At 39.8% G+C, this 24,133-nt stretch overlaps 1 protein-coding gene and 1 pseudogene across 8 annotated transcripts in view; one reads left to right on the forward strand and one right to left on the reverse strand.

The window, feature by feature from the left end:
• TMEM135 (transmembrane protein 135) overlaps positions 1–15,131 on the reverse strand; it is a 300,801-nt gene extending 285,670 nt beyond the window's left edge. For 4 of the 7 annotated variants that reach the window (XM_080687258.1, XM_080687261.1, XM_080687262.1 and 1 more), the window contains exon 1: positions 14,768–15,112. In XM_080687258.1, the coding sequence (XP_080543384.1) occupies positions 14,768–14,908 (141 nt within the window). In that variant the 5' untranslated portion in view covers positions 14,909–15,112. Of the gene's footprint in view, positions 1–14,767 lie in introns of all 7 variants that reach the window. The other 3 variants (XM_080687259.1, XM_080687264.1, XM_080687263.1) reach the window with 3 other exon arrangements.
• A 1,889-nt stretch (positions 15,132–17,020) lies between these two features.
• On the forward strand, positions 17,021–17,490 carry LOC308233622 (cofilin-2-like; annotated as a pseudogene). Its single transcript has one exon. The product of its transcript is annotated as a cofilin-2-like (transcript).
• The last annotated feature ends 6,643 nt before the right edge of the window (positions 17,491–24,133 follow it).

The following is a 24,133-nucleotide window of genomic DNA, read 5'->3' on the forward strand; positions in this document are numbered from 1 at the left end:
GAAATTGAAGAAGGATTAAATGTTAGCAATGTAATACAAAGAGCCTTGGAAGTTTAGCAAAGAGTGACTGTAGACAGTAGTGCACTGAGAAGGGAATACAAGCTAAATTGGAAGAAGAGTGGAATTCTTACAGGTCACCACGAATGAATACTTATCCATCATGACGAAATAGTAGTATCAAAGGAACAAACATTTGAAAGACATAATTGGGGAATGAGGAATAGAGTATAGAAAAAAGCAAGACTGACTTTAGAGAAGACTAAAGAACTCTCTATTCACTCTCCCCCAGTCTAGAGATAACACTTTCCCTAAGGTCAGTATGACCAACCAATCCAATAACCTCTTAAGCTATTTTCTTACTCTATCCCCAATTTTATGCAATTAAATTGTTACTAAGAATTATAACATACACAGGAAAAATAATGATGACTAAAATCTAACCCTTACCTTCAAGGAATATAAAATCATAAACAATAATCTATAAAATATGGCAGTGTGGTAAATGCTAAGTTAAAAGGAAGTAGAAACTGCTATAGAAACACATTTAGAGAACGACTAAAAGGAGATGGGACTAGGCAGATGATGATGTATGGAAGATGTTACTGAACCTTCTAAGATGAATCTTGACAAATAGGTAGAATTTTGACAGAAGAAAAGTTTTTATGGCTTCTGTGACTGCATTTTTTTCATTTTCCCATTACATCTCAAAATGCTATTTCCTTGTTAATATTCTTCCTTAGAGCTCTACTCATTCTACATATGCTCTCTCTGGCAGCATCATCTATTATTTCAAAAAGCAGAAATTCCTATTATAACTCCAACCTCTCCCCTAAATTTTTACCCCATATTTCAAATGTCTTTGGCATGTCAATAAGAATGTGCCATAGGCATTAAAAAAAAATCAGCATGTCCAAAGATGAACTTGTTATATTTCCCCAAAATGCTTTTATGTTTGAGTTTTCTATCTCCAGTAACAGCATCACATCCACCCAATTACTTAGGAAAAAAATGTTGGTGCTGTTTTTAATCCTCACCCAATGATGTTTTTATAGATCTTTTTTTAGAGAGAGGAAGGGAGAGAGAGAAAAACATTAATGTGAGAGGGAAACCTCAATAAGTTGCCAGCCATACATGCCTCAACTGGGATTGAACCCGCAACTTAGATACGTGCCCTGATCAGGAATGGAACTCACAACCTTTTGGTGTAGGGGTCAATGCTCCAACCAACTGAGCCACCTGGTCAGGGTACCCATTGTTTTGATTATTATAACTTTGTGGTATAATTTGAAGTCAGGGAGTGTGATACCTCCAACTTTGTTCTTTTTTCTCAGGATTGCTTTGGCTATTTGGAGTCTTCTGTGGTTTCCCACCAATTTGATGATTTTTTTGGTCCTATTTCCTTGAAAAATGCCATTGGGATTTTGATGGGGATTGCATTAAATCTGTATATTGCTTTGGGTAACATAAACATTTTCAACTATGTAAATTCTTTCAATCCACGAACACAGAATATCTTTCCATTTTTTGTGTCTTCTTCCATTTCTTTTAATATCTTTCCATTTCTTTGTGTCTTCTTTAATTTCATTCAATTATGTCTTGTATTTATCAGTGTATAGGTCCTTCACATCCTTTGTTGTTTCTTCCTGGGTATTTTGTTGTTCTTATTGCAATTGCAAATGGAGTTGTTTTTTGTTTTTTTCATTTCTTTTTCTGAAATTTCATTTTTACTATATAGAAAACCAATATATTTTTGTACACTGATTTTGTACCCTGCAACCTTACTGTATTTGCTTATGTAATAGCAATTAGAAACAATAATATTTGGTGGAATCTTTAAGGTTTTCTGTATGAATAATCATGTCATCTGCAAAAAGTGATAATTTTACTTCATTTCCAATCTGGATGCCTTTTATTTCTTTCTCTTGCCTGATTGCTCTGGGTAGGACATCTAGTACTTTGTTGAATAGTAGTGGTTAAGAGTGGACATCCTTGTCTTCTCCCAAATCTCAGAGAAAAAAGTTTTAAGTTTTCACCACTAAGTATGATATTAGCTGAAGATCTGTCATATCTGGTCTTTATTATGTTGAGGTACTTTCCTTCTACACACATTTTACTGAGTGTTTTAATCATAAAAGGATGTTGTATATTGTCAGATGCTTTTCTTCATATATTGATATAAGCATATATTTTTATCCCTTATTTTGTTAATGTGGTATATCGCATTGATCGATTTGTGTATTTGAACCATTCTTGCACCCCTGGAATAAACCCCACTTGATCATGATGCGTTCTCATTTTAATGTACTGTATTCAATTTGCTAGTATTTTGTTTAGGATTTTTGCATCTATATTCATCAGATATTGGTCCGTAAGTGTGTGTGTGTTTGTGTGTGTGTGTGTGTGTGTGTGTGTGTGTGTGTGTGTGTGTGTGTGTGTGTTGTCCTTGCCAGGTTTTGATATCAGAATAATGTTGACTTCATAAAATATAGATTGTCATCTATTTATAGATGAGGACACTGAGTCATACTATAAATTTGACAGGAAAAAAAATCTCAGATCTTATAACTTATATCCAATGCACTACACCATGCTGTCTCATGGTATACAACCAGATTATTAAAAACAATCAACCCTGCCCCCCCCAAAAAAAAAAACACACTAAAAACTTAGGGCAACTTTGTTAATAATATATACCAGAGAATACAAGAAAATCTTCAAAAGTCTTCTTTAGCTACTTACTATAAAGCCTCCCTATAATGAAAATCATGCAATTAAGTTTTAGTGATGACCATCAAATTAAGCCTTATAGTATCCTTACTCTCTAAAAGGAGCCACTTTCAAACTGATATGGCAGTTGACACAGGCTTTAAAGATAAATCTGAAAATATACTTTAGATATAATATTGAGGAAAAAATATGATCAAAAACATGACTCACATTGAGTCCTGCATACATTACAGCCATGTTCTAAATTGAGCAATATTAATATTTTAGGTAATGTAGGGATAGTCTTAGAAATACACAACTGTTACTTCAACATACTGATATAACTCACCATGAAATACAATAATCGTAAACCAAAACATTTTTATACCCTATCTCCTGCAGTCATAAGCACAAATAACGAGCTCTAAAAAGAAATACCTTAATTAATGAAGAAAAATCCTAATAATACACTTCTTAATGAAGAACTTTATTCATATGAAAGATGGAAGGCATGTACAAATATTCCAGTCTCTCCAATAAGAAATTAGGTGTACTGAATTGAATCCTCTAGACAGAACTCAAGCGAACTAAGAATTCAAGTCAGAGAAGTAGAGACAATTTGATCAAGAGAAGAAGTCACAGATATCAGGGGACTATGCTGACTAAAAAATACCAAACTGCTTCACCATTTGTTGATATATTCAATCCATTTACAGAAGAGAAGCCATTCTCAGAAGGTTTAAACTGCTATTGTACTCACACATTTGCTAAAACTCACTATACTGAAGACTAAAAATTAGGCCATCAATTATTTGACAGTCACAAAATCACATACTGTTTTTTGATAAGGAGAACCCCACTTAAACCACAAGGTAAATTTAACCACAAAATTAACCATGAGAAAAAAAGGGGAGGGGGGAACGTTATAAACATGCTTAGCTTACCTACCCAGAGCTCACAATTTTGTCTACAACAACCTTGATTTACCTTTAAAGGGGTGAAGACAAACTTGTTAAGACAGTTTGTCTAACATTTGTAACTAAAATTTTCTGACTACCTTAACTTAAAATACAAATTTTATTAGAATAGAGGTTCAATTTCAGAGAATCTGTTAAGGTATTTGTATGGTCTGAAATGTTTTATTACTGCCATTAGCTTCAAGTTTAAGTAAAGCCCAAAGTCTAAAGGGAAGAAATCAAATTCTTGGCCAGGGTATTGGATTTAAGAAATCATCAAATAACCTCTCTTTCTGACTGGCCTAGTACATATTCACTTCATATATATTCATATACTCATTATGCCACTTCATTGGGAAAGCCTTCCCAAACCCACCACACTAGAATGCGTCCTCTTGTAACACTCTCGTATAAAACCCTGTACTTTTTAATAGCACTTATCACAGGTGAATTTGTGTGTGCGTGCGTGCGTGTGTGTGTGTGTGTGTGTGTGTGTGTGTATCTTTCCCTTAATTATAATGTCCACATATATCTCATCTCATTCCCATGCCCTGGTATTTCTGACACATTGTAGGCAATCTGTAATATTAAAAAAATAAAATGAGGGTAGAAAAGAGGGAGTGAGAGGAAATGAAGATTCAAAGTAAAGTAAATAGTTGCTGTAACACTCCAAATGGAACAATAAGCACAGTCTGAAACTCAGTCTGATCCTGATTAATTTAATGTCTTCTGGGCTTGTTTCTGAGATACAGGTCTACTTTCTTCAAGGTTTAGAAATCAAGAATGATCCGAACAAGCCTCCCTCTGTCACTGCCAACAGATACAGAATCCTTCAAAACAACTCCCAAACTGGACTAATCACAATCCAAACTCTAAAGATCTAGTTGGAATCAAGAAACAAAAGCAACCTGACACATGTAATGAGTCAAAAGACTATACAAAATAAATGGTAATAAGCTGAACACACTGTAAATTCAGCATTCTTAGAAAGGAACCTGCTCTAATCTGATGACACTTGATCTAGCATTCTTCCTTCTTTTCATAATTTCATGCATAAATTCATTTTACTGAATATTTTTCAATACTGTTGAAAACAAAATTACTTAAAACCTGTATTCATTCACTTGAATTATGATTCTACTCAAGTATAATTATGAGATCCTCATGTGATTTGTATTATCAATTCACAATACTAATTTGAATAACAAATAAATAAGGTCCATTAACAAATACTTATTTACTACTAGTGGCCCAGTGCACAAAATTCATGCACATTAAAAGGGAATTAATTAGAGAAAATATTTTAATACTAGAGGCCCATTGCATGAAGATTTGTGCAAAAATAGGCCTTCCTTCCCCTGGCTTCATTCCCGGCCACCCGGGAGCCTGCAAGTCTTCACTCCCAGTCGGAGCGCTGTTCCTGTAACTCCCTCCGCCCCCTGCCCTCCTTCTCATAGCAGGCATCCTGCCCCACCCAGCCGCTCTGTGCCTGCATATGCAAATTAACCCACCATCTTTATTGGGTTAATTTGCATACTTGCTCCTGATTGGCTGATGGGCGTAGCAGAGGTACGGTCAATTTGCATATTTCTCTTTTATTAGTGTAGCTTGCTATTTGCCCTTTCTCTATAAGAGAAGTGTCAGAGATGAAAGAGAATTAGTAAAATGTATATGAAAATCTCTCTCCTGTCAGAGTCATGTCCCCACCCACCACCCACACATGCTTCGAAAACACAGGACACCTAGACCCAGCTGGCCCCACCCCCATCGGGTGAGACCCAGACCCAGCCAGCCCCACCCCCATTAAGCCCCTCCGAAAGAGGGGCACAGCCTCAGGTCCCCCAACCCAATGCTGGGTGGGGGGCACAGCCTCAGGTCCCCTGGCCCAGCGCTGGGTGGGGGGCACAGCCTCAGGTCCCCCTCAAGCCCCGCTGGGAGGGGGGACACGGCCTGGTGCTGGGGCGGGGGCACAGCCTGAGGTCTCCAGGCCCGGCGCCGGGGCGGGAGGTGCGGCCTGAGATCCCCCATCAAGCCCATGTGGGTGGGGGGCGCAGCCTGAGGTCCCCTGGCCCAGCGCTGGGGTGGGGGGAGTGGCCTGAGGTCCCCCATCAAGCCCCGCTGGGCAGGGGCCGCAGCCTGAGGTCACCCAGCGCCGGGGCAGGGGGCACGGTCTGAGGTCCCTTGGCCCAGCACTGGGGTGGGGGGTGCGGCCTGAGGTTCCCCCATCAAGCCCAGCCAGGTGGGGGTGACACCTGAGGTCCTCGTCAAGCCCCACCAGGAGGAGGGTGCGGCCTGAGGTCCCTCACCCCAGCCAGGTGCCATGCAGCCTCAGGTCCCTGTTGTTCGGCCGTGACGTTACGGAATCCTAGCTAATCTGCATATTCCTCTATTATTAGTATAGATACTCCTAGTTTCCCAAGATAAAACAGATTCATCTCATATTAAGCATGAATAAAAAACACACAAAAAATATCTCAAATCACAACACTCTTTTAGAGGAGATCCATTAGTAGAAAGGAAGCTAGGGTGGGTGATTAATCAAAAGACAATTTAAAAGTCTTAGGGTCAACAGAGATTCAAACAAATCTTCAATACAATACCATGTTATGATAAAATATTTTAAGAGTCTTAATTATCGAAGCATCAAATAATATTGTGAATTACTATGTACCTAGTATAGTCCTTGGGGATGTAAACATATTTCACATTCACTAACTATACAAGTAATACAAGAAACTGTACCAACACATTTGAAAAGACTTTCCAAGACATCTTTAGCTCTTTGTTAAGCAGTCACTTGAATGAATTCCCCTTTCCTAATTATCACCTAGTATAATGCCTGGTAGATATTCAATAAATATTTCATGAATAAATTATAAATCTATATCAAAGTTTTATTATATTTTTAACAGTAGTAAAGCTTATACAGATAGGTTTATGGAACATAAGTTTGTGTTCCAGACTTTCAACCCAGGTTGTCTTTCATAATCAATAAAAGCAAGTATTTATATTGCTTATGCACAGATATGAGAGATTTTTTTTCTCTAGTTGTTCACTCCTTAGAAATGTTCATGTGCTTTTTTGACAACTTGTTGTCCAATTTAAGATATTCCTCAGAAATCAAGAGCTCTGCCCTAAATAACAAAACAGATTACAAAGAAACATAGTGTGATTATGTCTATTAGAAGTGAATATGCAAAAGGGAAAAGGGTCTGAAATGCAATCAAACAAGCAACAGCCAGATTGCATAAAGCTCTCATTTTATTGAGGTAAAGATTTTCCCATTTTATTGAGAAAGACACGGAGAGTTCTGACCAGAAGAATAACAAGAGCTGATTTATATTTTTAAAGGATATGAGATAGGTATTTTACTCTCATTCTATCGATGAGAATACTGACATCCCCATATGTTAAGAACTTTGCTCAAGGTTACAACATTAATAAGTGGCAGGACATTCAAGGCCATGTTCTTCCCACCTCTTAACAATACCTCCCAAGACTCCCTGCTCAAGACATCTCTGAAACACTCTCTTCTCAACTTCGTATCTAACTGCTGCTTGCTTTCTTGCTTCCTCCTCTACTCCACACATGAGCATTCCTTGGGTTGTCTTCTCTTTCTAAACATTCAGTTGACCTAAGGACCTCTCTTCCTTGTTGACCTACCAGAGCTTCAACTTTCTTAGGATATCTAAACCTGAATCTCTAGCCCCCACCTTCTCTCTAGAATAGCAGCTCTACATTTCTCAATACCTCCTGGTCATTCTCTACTCATATATTGCACTAGTACAGTGGTCGGCAAACTGCGGCTTGCGAGCCACATGCGGCTCTTTGGCCCCTTGAGTGTGGCTCTTCCACAAAATACCACAGCCTGCGCGAGTCTATTTTGAAGAAGTGGCGTTAGAAAAAGTTTAAGTTTAAAAAAATTTGGCTCTCAAAAGAAATTTCAATCGTTGTACTGTTGATATTTGGCTCTGCTGACTAATCAGTTTGCCGACCACTGCACTAGTAGATAAAACTCAACAGGCCCCCAAGCAATCAATATATTTCACTGAAAATATGTGCCTTTTCCCAAGGCACTACCTTCCACCATCCCAACAACAAGGTTTAAAATCTCCTAGCTTCATTTGATTCTTTCCCCTACTTTACATCTGAGCCACTAAATCTAACAGGACTATATACCACTGCCACGTTAACTTTATGAAACAACTTCAAGCATACTACCCCCTGTTGGCAACCTTTATTGACTACCTACTACATCAAGAAAAACCTAAATTTCATCTGCCATTCCTCAAAGCATGCCATATTCTATTCTACCTGAATGTCTTTTCTCAAGCCGCTCCACCACCATTTCTACCTTTCCAAATCCTACTTTTCCTTCAAGGTCCGGTATTAAACTGCCACCTCTCCCATTAAGTTTACCCTTATCTCTCAGTCAAATGTGATCTTCTATCTATGATCTCTCAAACCATTTTATCTATAGCATACAGTATTTAACTCATGACTTTTTATTACTGGATAATACATGCTTAATCTTCCCACCTAGACTATAAACTCTCAACAAAAGAAGTATGTCTGGTGCATTTTCTTTTTTTTCATTTTATTAATTCTCACCCGAGGATATTTTTCCACTGATTTTTATAGAGAGTGGGAGAGAGAAGGATAGACAGAGAGAAATATCAATGTGAAAGAAACACATTGATTGGTTGCCTCCTGCATGAGCTCCGACCAGGGCCTGGTCTGGGGAGAAGCCTGCAACCGAGGTACATGCCCTTGACCGGAATTGAACTCGGGGCCCTTCGGTCTGCTGGCCATCACTCTATCCACTGAGCCAAACCAGTAAGGTCTCCGCTGCATTTTCTTATTCTCCACCATACAACATAGCACTTAGGTGCTATACACAGCACCCCTAAAAATAGCAGATTCATTAAATAACCGTAAGTGAATAGGAAACAAATATTCCTATACTAATAGTATAGGTTCAGCTATTATTAAACCTAAACATCAAATCTCAGTCCTCCTCCATTAGTGTAAATTTTTTTCATCAATATTTATCAGCAAATAATCAAAACTATGTTTTAAAGAGTCAAAAATTCATGACAAATATAATTTTCTAAATAGTAAATAAGAGGTTTGGTTATCCAAAATAATCTGTATCACAATGAGTCAACTAGAGAGTTGGGTACAAAGACAACCTGGTGAAAAACCTGTTATGACAGAGAGTACCAGTGTGAACTTGGCTCCCTCATTCCTCCAGGTGGGTTTCTCTCTCTACCAAAATGTATTATTTTATTGAAGAGGATAACTGTCCCAGACACACCTTTTGATTTGAAGAGAATTTTTTAATGAGCAGGCAAAAGGAAATAATGTTGGCATTGAAAAGTACTTAAGAATTTGAAGGCTTTTTAATCTTTTTTAACCAACCAAATATCTGTTTTATGGGGGGGGGGGGGGAGGTAAGAGATCAACCAAAGGACTTGTATGCATGCATATAAGCATAACCAATGGACACAGACAGTAGGAGGGTGAGGGCCTGTGCTGAGGGGGTGGGGAGGAGAGGAGTGTGGGCGGGAGAGGTCAAGGGGAGAAAAGAAGACATATGTAATACTTTCAACAATAAACAATTTTTTAAAAATAAAGTAAGCTGGGGAAAAAAGAATCAACTAAGTCAGAAATATGAACAGTAATGAAGTATAATTATTAAATTCCTATATTCCAATGTTAATTAATTTTTTTCCTAATCTATGATAACTAAAGGGTCAAACAAAAGTAAGCCAGATTGGGCCAGGTATATTCAGAGATAGTTGCTACACAAATAGGTTGAGAAAGTGTTTAGTGCAATAGTTAATCTTCAACTTCCAACTGTGAATGATGTACTGGAACTGTTCTTTGTCCTCAAGAGATCACCCAAAGAATAACAAACAAGTAACATATAAAAAAATGTTCAGCCCTAGCCTATGTGGCTCAGTGGATAGAGTGCTGGCCTGCAGACTGAAGGGTCCCAGGTTCAAGTTCCGGTCAAGGGCACCTACCTCAGTTGCAGGCTCAATTTCTGGCCCTGGCCCTGACCCCAGTGGAGGTAGAGGCAACCAATCAATGTGTCTCTCTCACATGGATGTTCCCCTCTCTCTGTGTCTCTTCCCCCTTCCTTCCACTCTCTCTAAAAAAAAATCAATGGAAAAATATCCTCCGGTGAGGATTAACAACAACAACAGCAGCAAACTAAATAAATAAATGCACAAATCTTTAAAAAAATAAATAAATAAAAACAAGTTCAACAAACTCAAAACGTCATATTAATGAACAGGAAAATCCATCATTTAATTGCCCATTTAAAAGAAAAAGACCAAATGACTGTTACATCTCCAAAGGATAACAAATAGTATAATAATCATCATTTACTCATTGAATAGAAAGATAAAAAGAGCCCCTCAATTCCACCCTCTAAAGTAGGCTTCAAGCAAAAAATCACAAGAGGAATAGTCCACATTATTTAAAAATTCCATTATTTCCAAAGGTCAAATAATCCAGACAGATATTCTCAGCAGTTGGAATTCCTTAATGCTCTCTCTCTCTCTCTCTCTCTCTCTCTCTCTCTCTCTCTCTCCATATGGCCTACAAAAGTCCTACTTATTACCAAAATCTAAAAAGTCCCATTGCTGATCTCATTTTCTCTAAAAAACCTGCTAATCCACTGCCTTTAAAAACTCAGTTCATACTATGTGCCAGAAGCACTTTACATATTATAACTCATTAAATCCTTACAAAGATATCTAGAGTGAAAATTTACCTTCCTTCCAATACTACAGACACGGAAATTGAGGCTAAGAATGGTTAGAGCATTTGTCTAAAGTTACCCAGCTAATAAGTAGTAAGCTAGAATTCTAACAGGCAATTTGATCCCAGAATCCAGGATCCTGACACCTAAGCCATATTAAAGTACAGAAATCTGAACAGCCTCTTGTAAGTGCAGTTAAGTTTTGGAAGTTTTGTAGAATTGCCATTTTTCCCATAAAATAAAACTGTGGAACATTAAAAACGAACAAAAAAACACCGTATTCAATATCACTGAATTGATTTCTTCAGTGAATGGTTTTCAAGTCTTTAGCAAATAAAGACTGTCCATAAATCGTTTTTTAATCCTAAAAATTCCAGCTCTTACTTAAGTTTTAATTCAGTCTGGAGATGATTAATTGAGCCTCTATAATATAACAAAATTGTTAGATTAAAAGGTTCAAAGAAAGTAAATATTAAGTAAACATTTTCATATTCTGAAGAAGGGTGTAAACAAACATCTAAAGGTCAATTTTAAAAGCAGGTTTTTAATTCATTCCTTCCCAAAAGTGCAGAAGGCTCTACTTTGGAGTCGGCTAAAGGTAAATGCCAATACCCTTATCTGATGGTCCTGAGTTAAGTCATCTAGGAATAGCAAAAGAAAGAAAGGTCTTAAAACAACCTGAGATGAATGAACAAGTTTTCCTTCTTAGAGAAGGCACCTAAGAACTTGAACAGCATAGAATCCCCCTAAATAGGCAATTGTGTATTCTAAATTTGCCATAAATTATGGAGGGTACTATGCTTTCATTAATTTTAGTGATAGGGTAGAGTTTAAACACTTTAACAACTGTTTCATAGGTGAGTATGTGGCAATAACTAACATTCAACAAAATATAACTTTCTGAAGTACATTTTTGGTACATGCATAAAATGTTAGCATATTTTACAACATATGTAGGATTCTTTTTTAAAAACTACATGAAATGAATTGATGATGAAGATGGATGTTTTTTTATAAATTGTGAAAACAGAAAGATTCACTATTGAAAAAATTTAGTGCATCTACATTTCCACATGGTTTAAGCATTATAAGGTAAATACTAAGAACATCTGTGGACACCAAAATGAAAAAGAAGCATGAGAATAGGTGCATTGAACAAAAGAAGAAATATAAAAGAAACAAAAGCAATCAGTTTAGTACAAAACGTAAGGTTAATATTTTAAATAAAAAGCAAATATACAAGACCCATTTTATAAGCTCCAGAAAACACACAATTAAAATTTTCCCCCTAAATCAGTTTGCCTTCAAAACTTCTATCAGTGCTGGCAACAGCATCAATGACTTGAAATCCTAGAAGCATAAACCAGTCAGGACACTAACCCTAATATTATCAGTCTCTAAGTCCTGTTCATTCTTTCTGTGAAATACCTCTTGTCAAATGCCTCTAAGACTGTCCTTCCATTCTCTCTGGCACTACTTTAGAACTGCGGAATATCTCTTTACTCCTGAGCTATTCCTGAGTTCATTCATTCCTGTACTCATTCAGACACTTATTAAGCACTCACTGAGGTACTGTGCTAGCAATGAATACAAACCACCATTGTAACAGGAGATAGAGACATTGATTATAATGAATGCACTATTTTAATAATTCCAACACTTTATTAGGGCCCTACTATGTGATAGCTGCTATTGGTACACACTATTATCCCATTTATGCCCTCACAATAGCCCTAAAACATGGTTATAATATTCTTCTGCAAAAAAATGGCCTAATTATTCAAGACCTATTATGAACTAGAAAATATGTGATACAGCCCTCGCTGGTTTGGCTCAGTGAATAGAGCGTCGGCCTGAGGACTGAAGAATACCGGGTTCAATTTAGATCAAGGGCATGTACCGGCCCTGGTGCAGAAGGCAATCAATTGATGTGTCTCTCTAACATCAATGTTTCTCTTTCTGTGCCTCTCTCCCTACCTCCACTCTCTCTAAAAATCAATGGGAAAATATCCTCTGGTAAGGATTAACTATATATATATGTATATATAGATATACATATACATGCACATGTATATATGATATGTCTTCAATTCTTATAGAGAAAGTCAAAGTAACATGCAAAAAGTCAAACAACTAGTAACTGATGGAGCAGGGATTCAAATTCACGTCTCTAATCCCTTTTAAAAGGCCACTTCCTCCCCTACCAACTTGTATTGTGGCACCTGATATTACACATGTAATCAACAACTACCCAACACTGATAAAGAGCAAAGTGTTCCCATATATGCTCTAAGTAGCCCCAGCCACACATACAAATATATCTAAAATAAAACTGTCTTGAAATAATGTTTATGCTTAGTGCCTACAATGGATTCTAATTTTTTTTATTCTCTTCTATTTCACTTTAAATAAAATACTGGTCAATTCCCACTAATTTTATTTCATAACCACTTCTGAGTAGCAACCCAAAGTTTGAAATACACAGCTGTAAGGGATACAGTCCAAATAAGATGGAGAATTTACCCTCAAGAATATTTAATTAAATTGAAGACATAACAGTAAAACACAAATCTTTCCTGATACCCCTGCCCCCACCTCAACTCCTGGATTAGAAGAACAGAAATATCTATTGCTTCCCCTGAACTTCCCTATCATGGAAGATACCAATAAATTGTCTAGGGTGTAGATATGACAACTGTCAAACACTCAGCAAACAGTTGTCAAATGAATGAGTAGGGTAACATAAAAGTATTACAGATTTTCAAAAGAGAAATTACATAGCATAAGCTCTCTTCCCACCTACACCATAACCCCATAAGGGCAGAGACAATCTTTTTGTATTATAGAACATACCAAGAGCTCAAAAATGTTTGTAGGTGTTCTATTAAGGAAAACAAACAAACATTGAACTACAGACTGACCACATTCATGTGGAAAAGCAGATAGATAAACATGCATCTTTGCCAAAGAAAATCAAGGGATAAATTTCCAGCTCCAATAACAAGTTTATTATTATTGGCCTCCACTCTCAATTCTTACTATTCAAAGTGTGGCTCTTAGTCTAGCAGCATCTATATTACCTGGGAATTTGTTAGGCATGCAAAATCCCGGGCCCCACCCAGACCTGCTAAATCAGAACCCCTATTATAACATGCTTGCCCATTCAGATTTGAAAAGCATCAGTCTATATGGTAAAAATAAAACTGGCTTCTGAAATCTCAGAGATAGTTACCATCTTCTCCCACGTTATCTCTGTAATAAATAATCAAACTGTTAAAGTACTACAAGTATGGCTATGACACATTTCTAGGCATAGTAGGGTATAAATTAAAATCATTACTGAATGAGAGGTAAGAATTAACTATCCATTGAATATTGAATGAAACTTTCAGGAAATACAAACAACATGACCTCTGCCTTCTTAGGACACAGACGCTATTGGGCGACAAAATAAAGAGAATGAACTTCAATAACCAAAGTAATAAATCTTTAATACCAAGAACCAGGTCATTAGAAAACAAAAACGATGCTGGTGAGAGCATTTAAGAACAAACTTCCTTACCAGTTCTCAGTGATACATACACATATTTTCAAATATTCTCTATTAAAAACTCCAAACTAAAGACTGCCCTACATGTAAAGCTGAGTAATTAGAGGACATAGTTGACATAAACTAAGATCTAATCACCTTCACTGACTCTAAGACTGGAAACACCCTTTAAATCACCATGGAAAAATCTCAACCAGGTGTCTGCTTTGGGAGCTTTCAAAAAACTTGCAAAACCCTCAAGCCACAATCCTGCCATTCCAAACTGAGACAAGATCTGTGGTCACATGAACCTGCTGTCAAATATGGCCTTTAAAAAAAAATGAGGGTGGGGGGAACAGAGGGATTTTATATGAGGCAAGATTGCAGGCCATTTCTCGAAGCCTCGCTGACCTCTCCACCTCCAGGCAGGAGAGAGCAAAAATTACGCAGGCCCCTGAAGCCACAATTTTAAGTGTTCTAAACTTAATCCCAGACTTGGGAGCCCATCCTCTGCCCAAAAACAGGCATTTAGATGACAGCTCAACCTCTAATTCCCCTCCCCCTTCTCCCACCCGGAGTAGGATTTGGGACATCTGCCCCTTGGGACCTCCCCTATCCCAATACCCTCCCCCACCAAAAAAAAAAAAAACAACAACAACAACAACAGCAACAAAACATTCTGACCCCTCCAAATGAGAAACAGACACAGGGGGAGTTCCCCAAGCCTCTCGGGAGCAGGACTGCACCCCGGCCCATCCTCCACACTAAACTCGCCCCGGGGGAGGGGCTGACGGGTCTCACCAAGTACAGAGGGATATAGATCCTCAGGGACTCCTCCAGGGCGCCCCCCGTGATCTGCAAGAAGGAAACCCCGCAGGAAGGGTGCCAAGTGTGGCCGATCTCGTAGCAGTTATGAGGGATGGACTTGCTGAGAGCCGCCATGACGAGGAGAAGCGCGGAGGGGACGCTAAGGGGTGAGCCGAAGTTGGGAGGGAGGTGGGAAGGAGGACGGGTGCGCGCGCCCAACCACCGCGGGCGCCGGGGGCGGGCCCCGGGAGGTGGGGGATGGAGGGGAAAGGTCACGCGAGCGGGGTTACTCCAGGCCGAAGTCCTCGGATGTTGAGCACTCGTCGTATCGCAGCTCGAGGGGGCGGGGCGCGCACCGGGAGGCGGGGAGAGGCGGAGCGTACGCGCTCCCGCCAGCGGGCCTCCAGCGGAGGCGCGCGCCCGCCTCTCCGAGTCCGGCCGGGCGCGCAGCGCGGAAGGTGTGCGCGCGCTGCTCTGGGGCGCGCCTGCCTCCCTAGGCCCCGCCCTGGAAACCGAACGCTGGGTTGGATGTGCAATGTTGGTGACTTGGGTCACATTGTACTACAGTCCCTGTCCTCTCCAAGCACGGCCAAGTAGAACTAAGGGCAGTGGAAGAAAGGGATTAAAAGTTTTTGTTGGGAGCTGGGTGAAGGAAGCTGGTTGCCAGGGGAGAGTCTGACAACTATACTGGGCAGCTCCCCTTCTTTTTATTTTTTTTAATATATTTTATTGATTTTTTACAGAGGAAATGAGAGGGATAGACAGTTAGAAACATCGATGAGAGAAAAACATCGATCAGCTGCCTCCTGCACACCCCCTACTGGGGATATGCCCTCAACCAAGGTACATTCCTTGACCTGGAATCCAACCTGGGAGAGCTCCCCTTCTTTAGAGTGCCAGGTAATGACTAGCTAAGGCTGCCTGCTGGTTGCAACCGCACTGCTCCCAATTGCTGGGCTTTCTAAGCTCTGTGGGGCCTGAGAGGGCTTGAAAAATGTTTGCTCTGTCCATACACTTCCTGTGTGGGGAAAGGGCCATAGGTCATCCTGTACAATTCCTGGGACACTGAACAGTCCTGTCTGTTGCACCCAGGACAAGTGCTCATCATCCAATTAGTACACAGCTGACTAGAGAGCCTTGCCAACAAATGGCATGACAAGGGAGCTGTGTGTCCTACGAGTCATACAACCACTCTACATGTCAGTTTCCTCACTTACAATAACCTCCCAGTTTCCTTGGGATTCTACATTCTATAGTTTCTTAATGCAGGAGCTTCTTACCTTTAGATGAACCCTATTTTAATATAGTCTTCCTTCATTCATTCTTCAAATATTTACTGAGCACATGTGAACAAGAGAGACAAGGTTTCCACCCACCCCTCCTCCTCCTTCCAGTGCCACGGAGCCAGAGCTGCCACTACAGCCATAGGCACTGTACTGTGGCTTATGGAGTTGCAATGAATGATGAAGTCACTAAAGTTTTTAATGATATTGTCAACTGATGGTCGTTGGTGTCAATTGAACACCAACAGGAATTCCCAGTTTGGTGTGCGGTGAAGAAGGAAACTTTATTGAGTGCAAACAACTCAACTGTGATACAGCACAGCTGTGAAACAGCTCAATCGTGTTACAACTCAATTATGAAGCAGCACTAGCTGTGGAACAGCACTGCTACAGGTGGCCCTGGGACCAGGCCCCTTTCCTGCTAGGGGCAATTCCACTCTGCTCTGGTCTGCACTGCTCTGCCCTGTGCTGGTCTGCTGGGGCCAGGGAACACAGTCTTCAGTCGTCCACAAATAGGAAAAGGGCCAGAGAGGAGCTGACTTATGTAAACAGAAGTACTGGCACCTAATCCCTGATTCGTTTGTCCTCATGCAAATGAAGACTCCAAATCCTCCAAGTTTTATTGATTAGTCAGAATGGAGATTCTTTGAGTGATTGGTGAGGATGATGACATATAGGTCCAGTTAGACAGGGAAAGCCTCAGTCCTGTTGGCTGACATACTACTCCAGGAACTTCCTTATAAAGCTGGCTCAGATAACAGGAACACAGTGCAGGCAGGCAGTTAGTGCAGAAGGCAGGCGCCTTAGTGCAGGATTCTCCCTGAAGTGTGGTTTGCATAAGAGGCCCTATGTAGAAATGGCTGTAGGCTCTGTTTTGTGTGTGTGTGTGTGTGTGTGTGTGTGTTTTCAATTGAGCCCAAGCAAGTCCTTCTCAGTAGGTATCTTTTTTCTCAGGCTCCACAATATGAAAGTGAGAATATCTTCTACTACACAAGAGGAGAACAAAACAAGAAAGAAAGCAGTTCTCTTCTCGTTAAGCAGTGACAAAAGACAAATAATCCCAGAGAAAGTAGAGTAGATCTTGGTGGATGACACTGTAGAGAACCCCTACACATCTTTTGTGAAGTTGCTGCCTCTAAATGACTGTCAATTTGCTTTGTAAGATGGGACACACAAAACTAAAGTCTAAGAAAGAAGATCCAGTGTTTATATTCTGGGCTTCCGAAAGCACACCTTTGAAAAGCATGGTGATTTATGCTAGCTCTAAATATGCCATTTAAAAAAACTTACAGGTATTAAACATGAGTGGCAAATATATGGCTTGGATGATATTAAGGATGTTCATCACTTGGAAAGAAATGGGGAGGCCATGTAGTAGCCTTGCTTGAGGAAAATCCCTTATTAAATGACAGTCAAATGCCATCTGAATGTTAAGAAACTCCCAATTCTTCAGCTCAGTTATTGGAATAGTATTAGGTATGGTTTTGTTTTTTCCCCTTCCCAATAGTCCCTTCTAAAACAATGAATGAAGGAAATATTAATCTAAGCAGCCTATCAGTGATTGCGGTTAAGCTGTTTAATGCTGTGACTTTAACATAAAACCCAAGGAATGCTTTTCGATCATATTTTAATCAAAACAACTGGTTATATGCCTCTCTTGTAGCAAGCATTGCAATGAATATGATTGTCAATGTGAATAGCTTAGAATACTGCAAAGGGTAAGCTAATTGACTTCCCTACTACTAGCATTCTAGAAAGAGAAGATGGAAAATAAACAAGAAATCTAAATAAGATAATATAAGCTAGGTGTAATAATAATATAAGATAGTATAAAGTCAATAAGATAATACAAGATAGTCATTTAAAGGAAACAAAAGAGGAGTAGTCATTAAATGAAAAGCCCAAAATAACAGTGATGAAGAGATACAAATTTCTCACTCAGGTAAATATAAACTGACTTAGGCTAAGACAGTGGCTCCATTACCATCAGGGATCCCAGACTCCTTCTGACAGGTTGCTCTGCTGTTACCTCCGATTTCCACCCTGACTTCTAAGAGGGCTGCTTCTCCTTGAGCCATGACATCCACATGCTAAGCAGGAAGACCAGCGAAAGAGGAAAAGAGGACATACTTCTCTTTAAGAAAACTTCCCAAAAGATGTATGCAAAGTACTTTTCTTTACATCCCATTGGCCCAAGCTTAGTCACATGGCCACACTTGGTTGCAAGAGAGGCTGGGAAATGTAGTCTTTGTTTATTGGTTGGACTACTGCCAGCTAACTTTTTCAGGTTTCATTACTGAGCAAAATAAGAACAGATATTGGGGGCAGCCAGCATTGCCCTACACAGTTCTATGCCTCTGGCTACCCAAATATCACAGCACATCCTGCTTCCCACAGATAAATATACCTTCCCCTTTCCAAGGGGACAACCTGAAGTCCTGTGCAGTTACCCCAGTTACTCCAGCAGCTTCCTCAGTACCAAATACAGCTCTCATGCTCAAGTTATCCTCCCCCTCACCCCCACCCCTTAACACACCTTATACACAATGGTAGGATAGGAACAGATAATTACAATGATTTCTTTAAATTCTCCAATGAAGATATGAATCAGAAATACAGCATGAATTTGTCCTCTGAAATTATAGGAAGAGCAATGCACGATTATCCTAATTTTAATAATCCATCTGTGAAGATCTGATGTTCTGCAAGAAATTTCTAAATGGGAGCCTGTTTTTAAATGGAAAAAGATAAAATGTGTTACACATCAACCCCAAAATTGCTAACATGTTTCAGATAAAGTAAAATGCCAAATATACAGAACAAACTCTCCTGTTAGGATGTATAATACTGTGTTTCCCCGAAAATAATACATCCTCCAAAAATAAGACCTGCTTACAGGTTTCCTTCTGAGTGAAATATAAGGCATCCCCCGAAAATAAGGCCCCCAGGCTCTGTCTCAGAATGAAAATTAATTTACCGTAAACTGGTCGGTAGGTCCGCCCCGACTGGCGTCTAGCAACCAGTGACGTTACGCAGAGTCCTGACGTCACTGTTGTGTGGAGGCGGAGCGGAGGTCGGAGTGAGCGGTGAGCGTGAGGCGGGAGAGAGGAGGAGACTTTCGCAGATGCGTGTAGAAGAACAGGAGGATTAGAGCGGACGGGACGCGGCGAAGGTGGTGAGTGCTGGTCTGTCTCTGGTGACACTACCTGATGCTCACGGCCGCCTTCATGATGACTGAAGGTTCTCAGTCAGTGGCAGACCCTGCTCCAGCCCAGATCCAGGCACCAGCAAGCCCAGTGACAGTCCCCAGGCAGGCCCCAGGGGGTAAATGTCTGATAAAGGGGTAGGGGGGATGTCTGGTGAAGGTGTTCAGTGGCACAGGGGTGGGGGGAGGGGGATCACTTAAAATGACACGGGAGAATCAGAGGGGCAATCAAAATGACACAGGAGGATCAAAAGGGGTTACTAAAATGGTAATTTCCCCTCTGATTCTCCTGTGCCATTTTGATTCCCCCCTCTGATCCCCCCTGTGTCATTTTGAGTGATCCCCCTTCCCCCACCTTGATACCCCAATTCCTTTTTTTTTACCCCTAGCAATGAGCGCAAAAAGAAAAAGCTACTCCGTGGAGTACAAGAAAGGAATCGTGGAAGACTCTTGGGGCCAAAATCTTACTGCTTTCTGCAAAGAGAAGATGTTGAGTATCCGATTGGTCCAAAAATGGTGATCAGAGTATGGTAACCTCATTGAACAAGTGGAAAAGGGAAATGCTAAAAAGCGCAAGTGTGGATCAGGTCGGCAACCATTATTTTCCAAGCTGGAAGACCTGATCTGTGAATGGGTTGTTGACAGGAGAGCAAAGGCTTTGGTTGTGAATAGGGCTCAGATTCAAGAATTTGCCCTTGCAATGGCACCACAGTTTGACATAGCCCCCGAAGAATTCAAAGCATCACAACACTGGCTGGATAATTTCCTTCAGCCAAGTGAACTGTCTTTAAGAAGATCTACAACATTGTTTAGGTTGGAAGATACTCAAGTTATTAAGCGAGCACTTGCATTCAAGTCCTTTATTGATGATGCTGACTTCTCTAAATACAGTCTTTCCAACATGATTGCTATGGATGAAACTGCAGTGTTTATGGGCCAATCATCTCAAACAACAATTGAACAGCGGGGTGCCTCCTTAGCGTACATTCCCTCCACTGCTTATGAAAGTGCACGTGTTTCCTGTATTTTGGCAATTCGTCTGGATGGCACTATAATCCCACCTTTAATCATTTCTAAGGGCAAGAAGGAAAAGATTGAACGTGTTTTCGGCGTTTTTATTCTTGAAACTGAAAAAGCCTGGGCCACACAAGCAGTTATAAGGAAGTGGGTCGATTTAATGCTGCCGCTTGTTATGCAAGGGAGCCAAAGAGGTCTGCTAGTCTGGGATGCAGCCAGCACTCACCGCGCTAAAGACATGAAGACATTTCTTCACGAAAGAAAAATAGATCAGATAATGATTCCCACAGGAATGACAGCCTATCTCCAGACTCTTGATATTGCAATAAACAAGCCATTCAAAGACAATTTGCGCATGGAAATTAATGACTACATTGGAAATAGAATGGAGAGAAATCAGTGTGGAAACTTTGTGAAACCTAAACTGCAAGAAGTTGTGACTTGGGTGAAGAATTCATGGGAGAAAATCACTGACAGTTGCACTGCGAGCAGGCTACTTTGACAAGAAGTACTCATTTAAAGACAGTGCTATTGCTAAACATGAGAGATTTGGTCCACTGATTCTGAAAGAAATGGGGTCACAAGAAATTCACCAGGAAATTCAGGAATTGGATTGTTATGATGATGTTCCAGAAGATGATGACATGATTGTCATTGAATAAATGAGTAAATTCTTGATACTGTAGGATTCACAGTTTGTCTGGTTTGTGTTGACAACTACCATACTACCGTACCGTATAAAGGTAATAAATTTCCTTTATTTTCATTTAACAATAAATGTGTACTGTATTCTTCTTCATGGAAAAATAAGACATCCCCTGAAAATAAGACCTAGCATGTCTTTGGGGGCAAAAATTAATATAAGACACTGTCTTATTTTCGGGGAAACACGGTACTTAAAGAATACCATTTTAATCACCAAACAATGAATATGGTTGCTATCAATTGCTTTTGAGTGCAATAGCTCATGTAGTTTGCGTGCATAGTGGTAAACATTATAATGTTTACTATGTGGCACAGAAAATACCAATAACTAAGGAAAATTTTTATATATAATTAAAAGCAGGCAATTTATTTTAATTAACTGTTAAATGGAGACTTGAAGCTTAAAGATATTTGAGAAGGGAAGGGCACAGTTATTCTTGCCACAGGTGTTAGATGACAGTGCTAATGAGTTGGATGGCAAAGAGACAATTTCAGACAAAGTTTCAGATTCAAAGGAATTGAAAGGGTACTCTGTATCTTTGCTGTCGCTGCTGTAGAAATTCCAGAATGGGAAGGCATTGATACAGGTCTCAGGGAAGATTATCTGTGCTTTTAGATTGGGGAAAAAAATTGCAAAACGGAGCAGTTTGTAAACCAGTAGTTTACATTTGTATATTGCTTTATAAGGTACTAGTAGCCCTGCACACGAATCTGTGTGCCAGTAGCTCGCCAATAGCTCGCTGCCCCTCTCCTGTAGCTCTCTGCCCGCTGCCCTGCCCTCCTGTAGCTCCCTCCGCCCCCCACCCGCCCCCCAGAGCTTGCTGCCCTGCCCCCTCCTGTAGCTCTCCGCTGCCTGCTTTTAGCTCACTGCCCCACCCTCCTGCTGATCCGTGATCCCACCAAGCTGAAAATTGTTGCTCTTGAAAGATTCTGGTTTGAAGATATCAATGGAGAAGAATCTCATGCAGAGAACTTAACAACACTAAACTGTTCAGTTTTACATGCGGTCATTAACGAAATGCATATCAGGCATGAGCACAATGACAAAGACACTGGGGCACCTTGACTCCAGCAGCATTCAGACACAGTACACATTCCCTTTGTTGATACTAGGCCAGCTTTTCAAAATAGCTGCATATAGTTCTGATTTTGCTACTAATTTTGGTTGCAACATAACTTCAAATTTTTCTTCACAATATTTTATTTTAAATATTATATTCCATTTTGAGATGTAAATGTAAATTTTTGCCATATAAGAATTGAAAGTTTTTGTATTTTGAGGTTTTTATACTCTTTTGGTCCAAGCAGGTAGTGCTTCTGCCAATATAATTCTCTTTAAAATTTGGGGGGATTTCTATATATCAAATTATAACCACTCTATTTTTAAAAGACCATACCCACAAACCTCTTTGAGGAAGACATTTTCCATCTCAAGCTGAGAGTCAGTAAACTGTTGGAAAATGCCCTTGAAATATTTAGAGCCCTCTTATCAAGCTGACGGGGTCTAAGGAGAATAGTTTTAAATATCTCTACAGTCTTACGGAAGAGTCTTACAGCTGCACCCTGGACTAAATCTTTGCCTTAAAGCAATTCTTTACTTTAATATTTTTTTAACCACCTGGAGAAGCTGGGAATGAAAAACAGTTTTATGTTTTTACCCCAAAAACCCTAGGTTTTTTATATTGCCTCTAAATTCTGCTTAAAAATTAAATAATTCTTTTATCTCATCTCTACCTATGTGTTATCACACATAATTTTTAAAAATCAACTAATACTTTTCAACATTCTGCCTGAACTTTCCTTAACCAAATGCACCAGTGTGTTAGAGATATTTTTTATTTTCCACAATTCAGCAGGCAAGAGTGTTGCCAAATTTTTCTCCACTATATAACAAGGATGCCTTTTTCTCCACCCTCTGATAAGAATTTTCTCACCATCCTCCAAGCCTTCAAGAAGTCTACAAAATGCTCTCAAATAACCTTACAAAATATCCAGGCACACTGTCCTTAGAATTCCCAGCGTCTGTATTAGTCTGATGATGTTATCAGCACTTGGAGAACATGGTGAAGGACTCCAGCCTCCCCCACTTCTAACTCCTACTTGCTCCCACCACAGAATTTGAAAGTAAAAGATTTATGATGGTTCTGTGAGAAGGAAAATACAAAATCCTTATAGAATAGTTAGAAACAAATATCTAAAAGTAATGTCTCAAAGGCCAGTCACATCTGTCTAAAAGATTAGACTGAGTCAATAATATGCCTAAAAAGAAAAACTGATAGGAATGGAAGTACAAAAAGGGACAGCCGCCAAGGCAATTCAGGCATATGCTTAGGGGAGTGGAAACTGCAGTGCAAGGACCTCGCACTGACAAAACCATCTTTACGATGACATGGACACACGAGCTCTGTTGGAAGGATGTCACTCAGCATGTGATCCATCTAACAAACGTCCTTTTTCTGAGAACAGGTGCTCCAAACAAACTTGGATTATGACTTGACTTCCCATGCAGGCCTGTCTTGAGGGAGAGAAAAGGATTGACCATAGCAGCAGCGACACCCTAGTTTGTATGAGAAGGCTTCTTTTTATTCTCCCTGTCATTTAATAAATTGGAATTTTGATTTATACATTCATTTATAAGCTTGTTTTGTGTCGCTTAGCCTTGTTTTGTGACAGAGCCTCCCTTGGTGTTCTGTCAAAACCTGGTTTCTGACCTTGGCAATGTGTGGGTATTAGCCAAGAAAGTTAAGCTATACTGAGATACCAAATACACCCCTAAATCTCAGAGGCTTAACATAAGAAAGGCTTATTCTGCCCTCACAAAAAGTCCAAAGTAGGTTGGCCAGCTCTTCAGGGCAATGCACCTCCAAGTAGTGATGCAAGGGTAAAGGTCCCTTCATCTTTATTGGGCCTCCAATGGTTGCTTTCCACCCTACCCCACCGTTATTTGATTATTTTATGCATAATTTTTAGTTGCACATAGTAACATACAAAAAATTTAAGTGTACAGCTCTATGAATGTTTTGCATTTACCTTCACTTCTGAGACAACTATCCAGAAAAGAGTTTTTCCATCATGCCAGGAGGCTCTCTGTGCCACTTCCCAGTGAATACACCTGTGAACAGAGATAGCCTTTATCCTGACTCCTATCAC

Source organism: Plecotus auritus (genome assembly GCF_963455305.1).
Source record: "Plecotus auritus genome assembly, chromosome: 9".
Lineage (NCBI taxonomy): Eukaryota > Metazoa > Chordata > Mammalia > Chiroptera > Vespertilionidae > Plecotus > Plecotus auritus.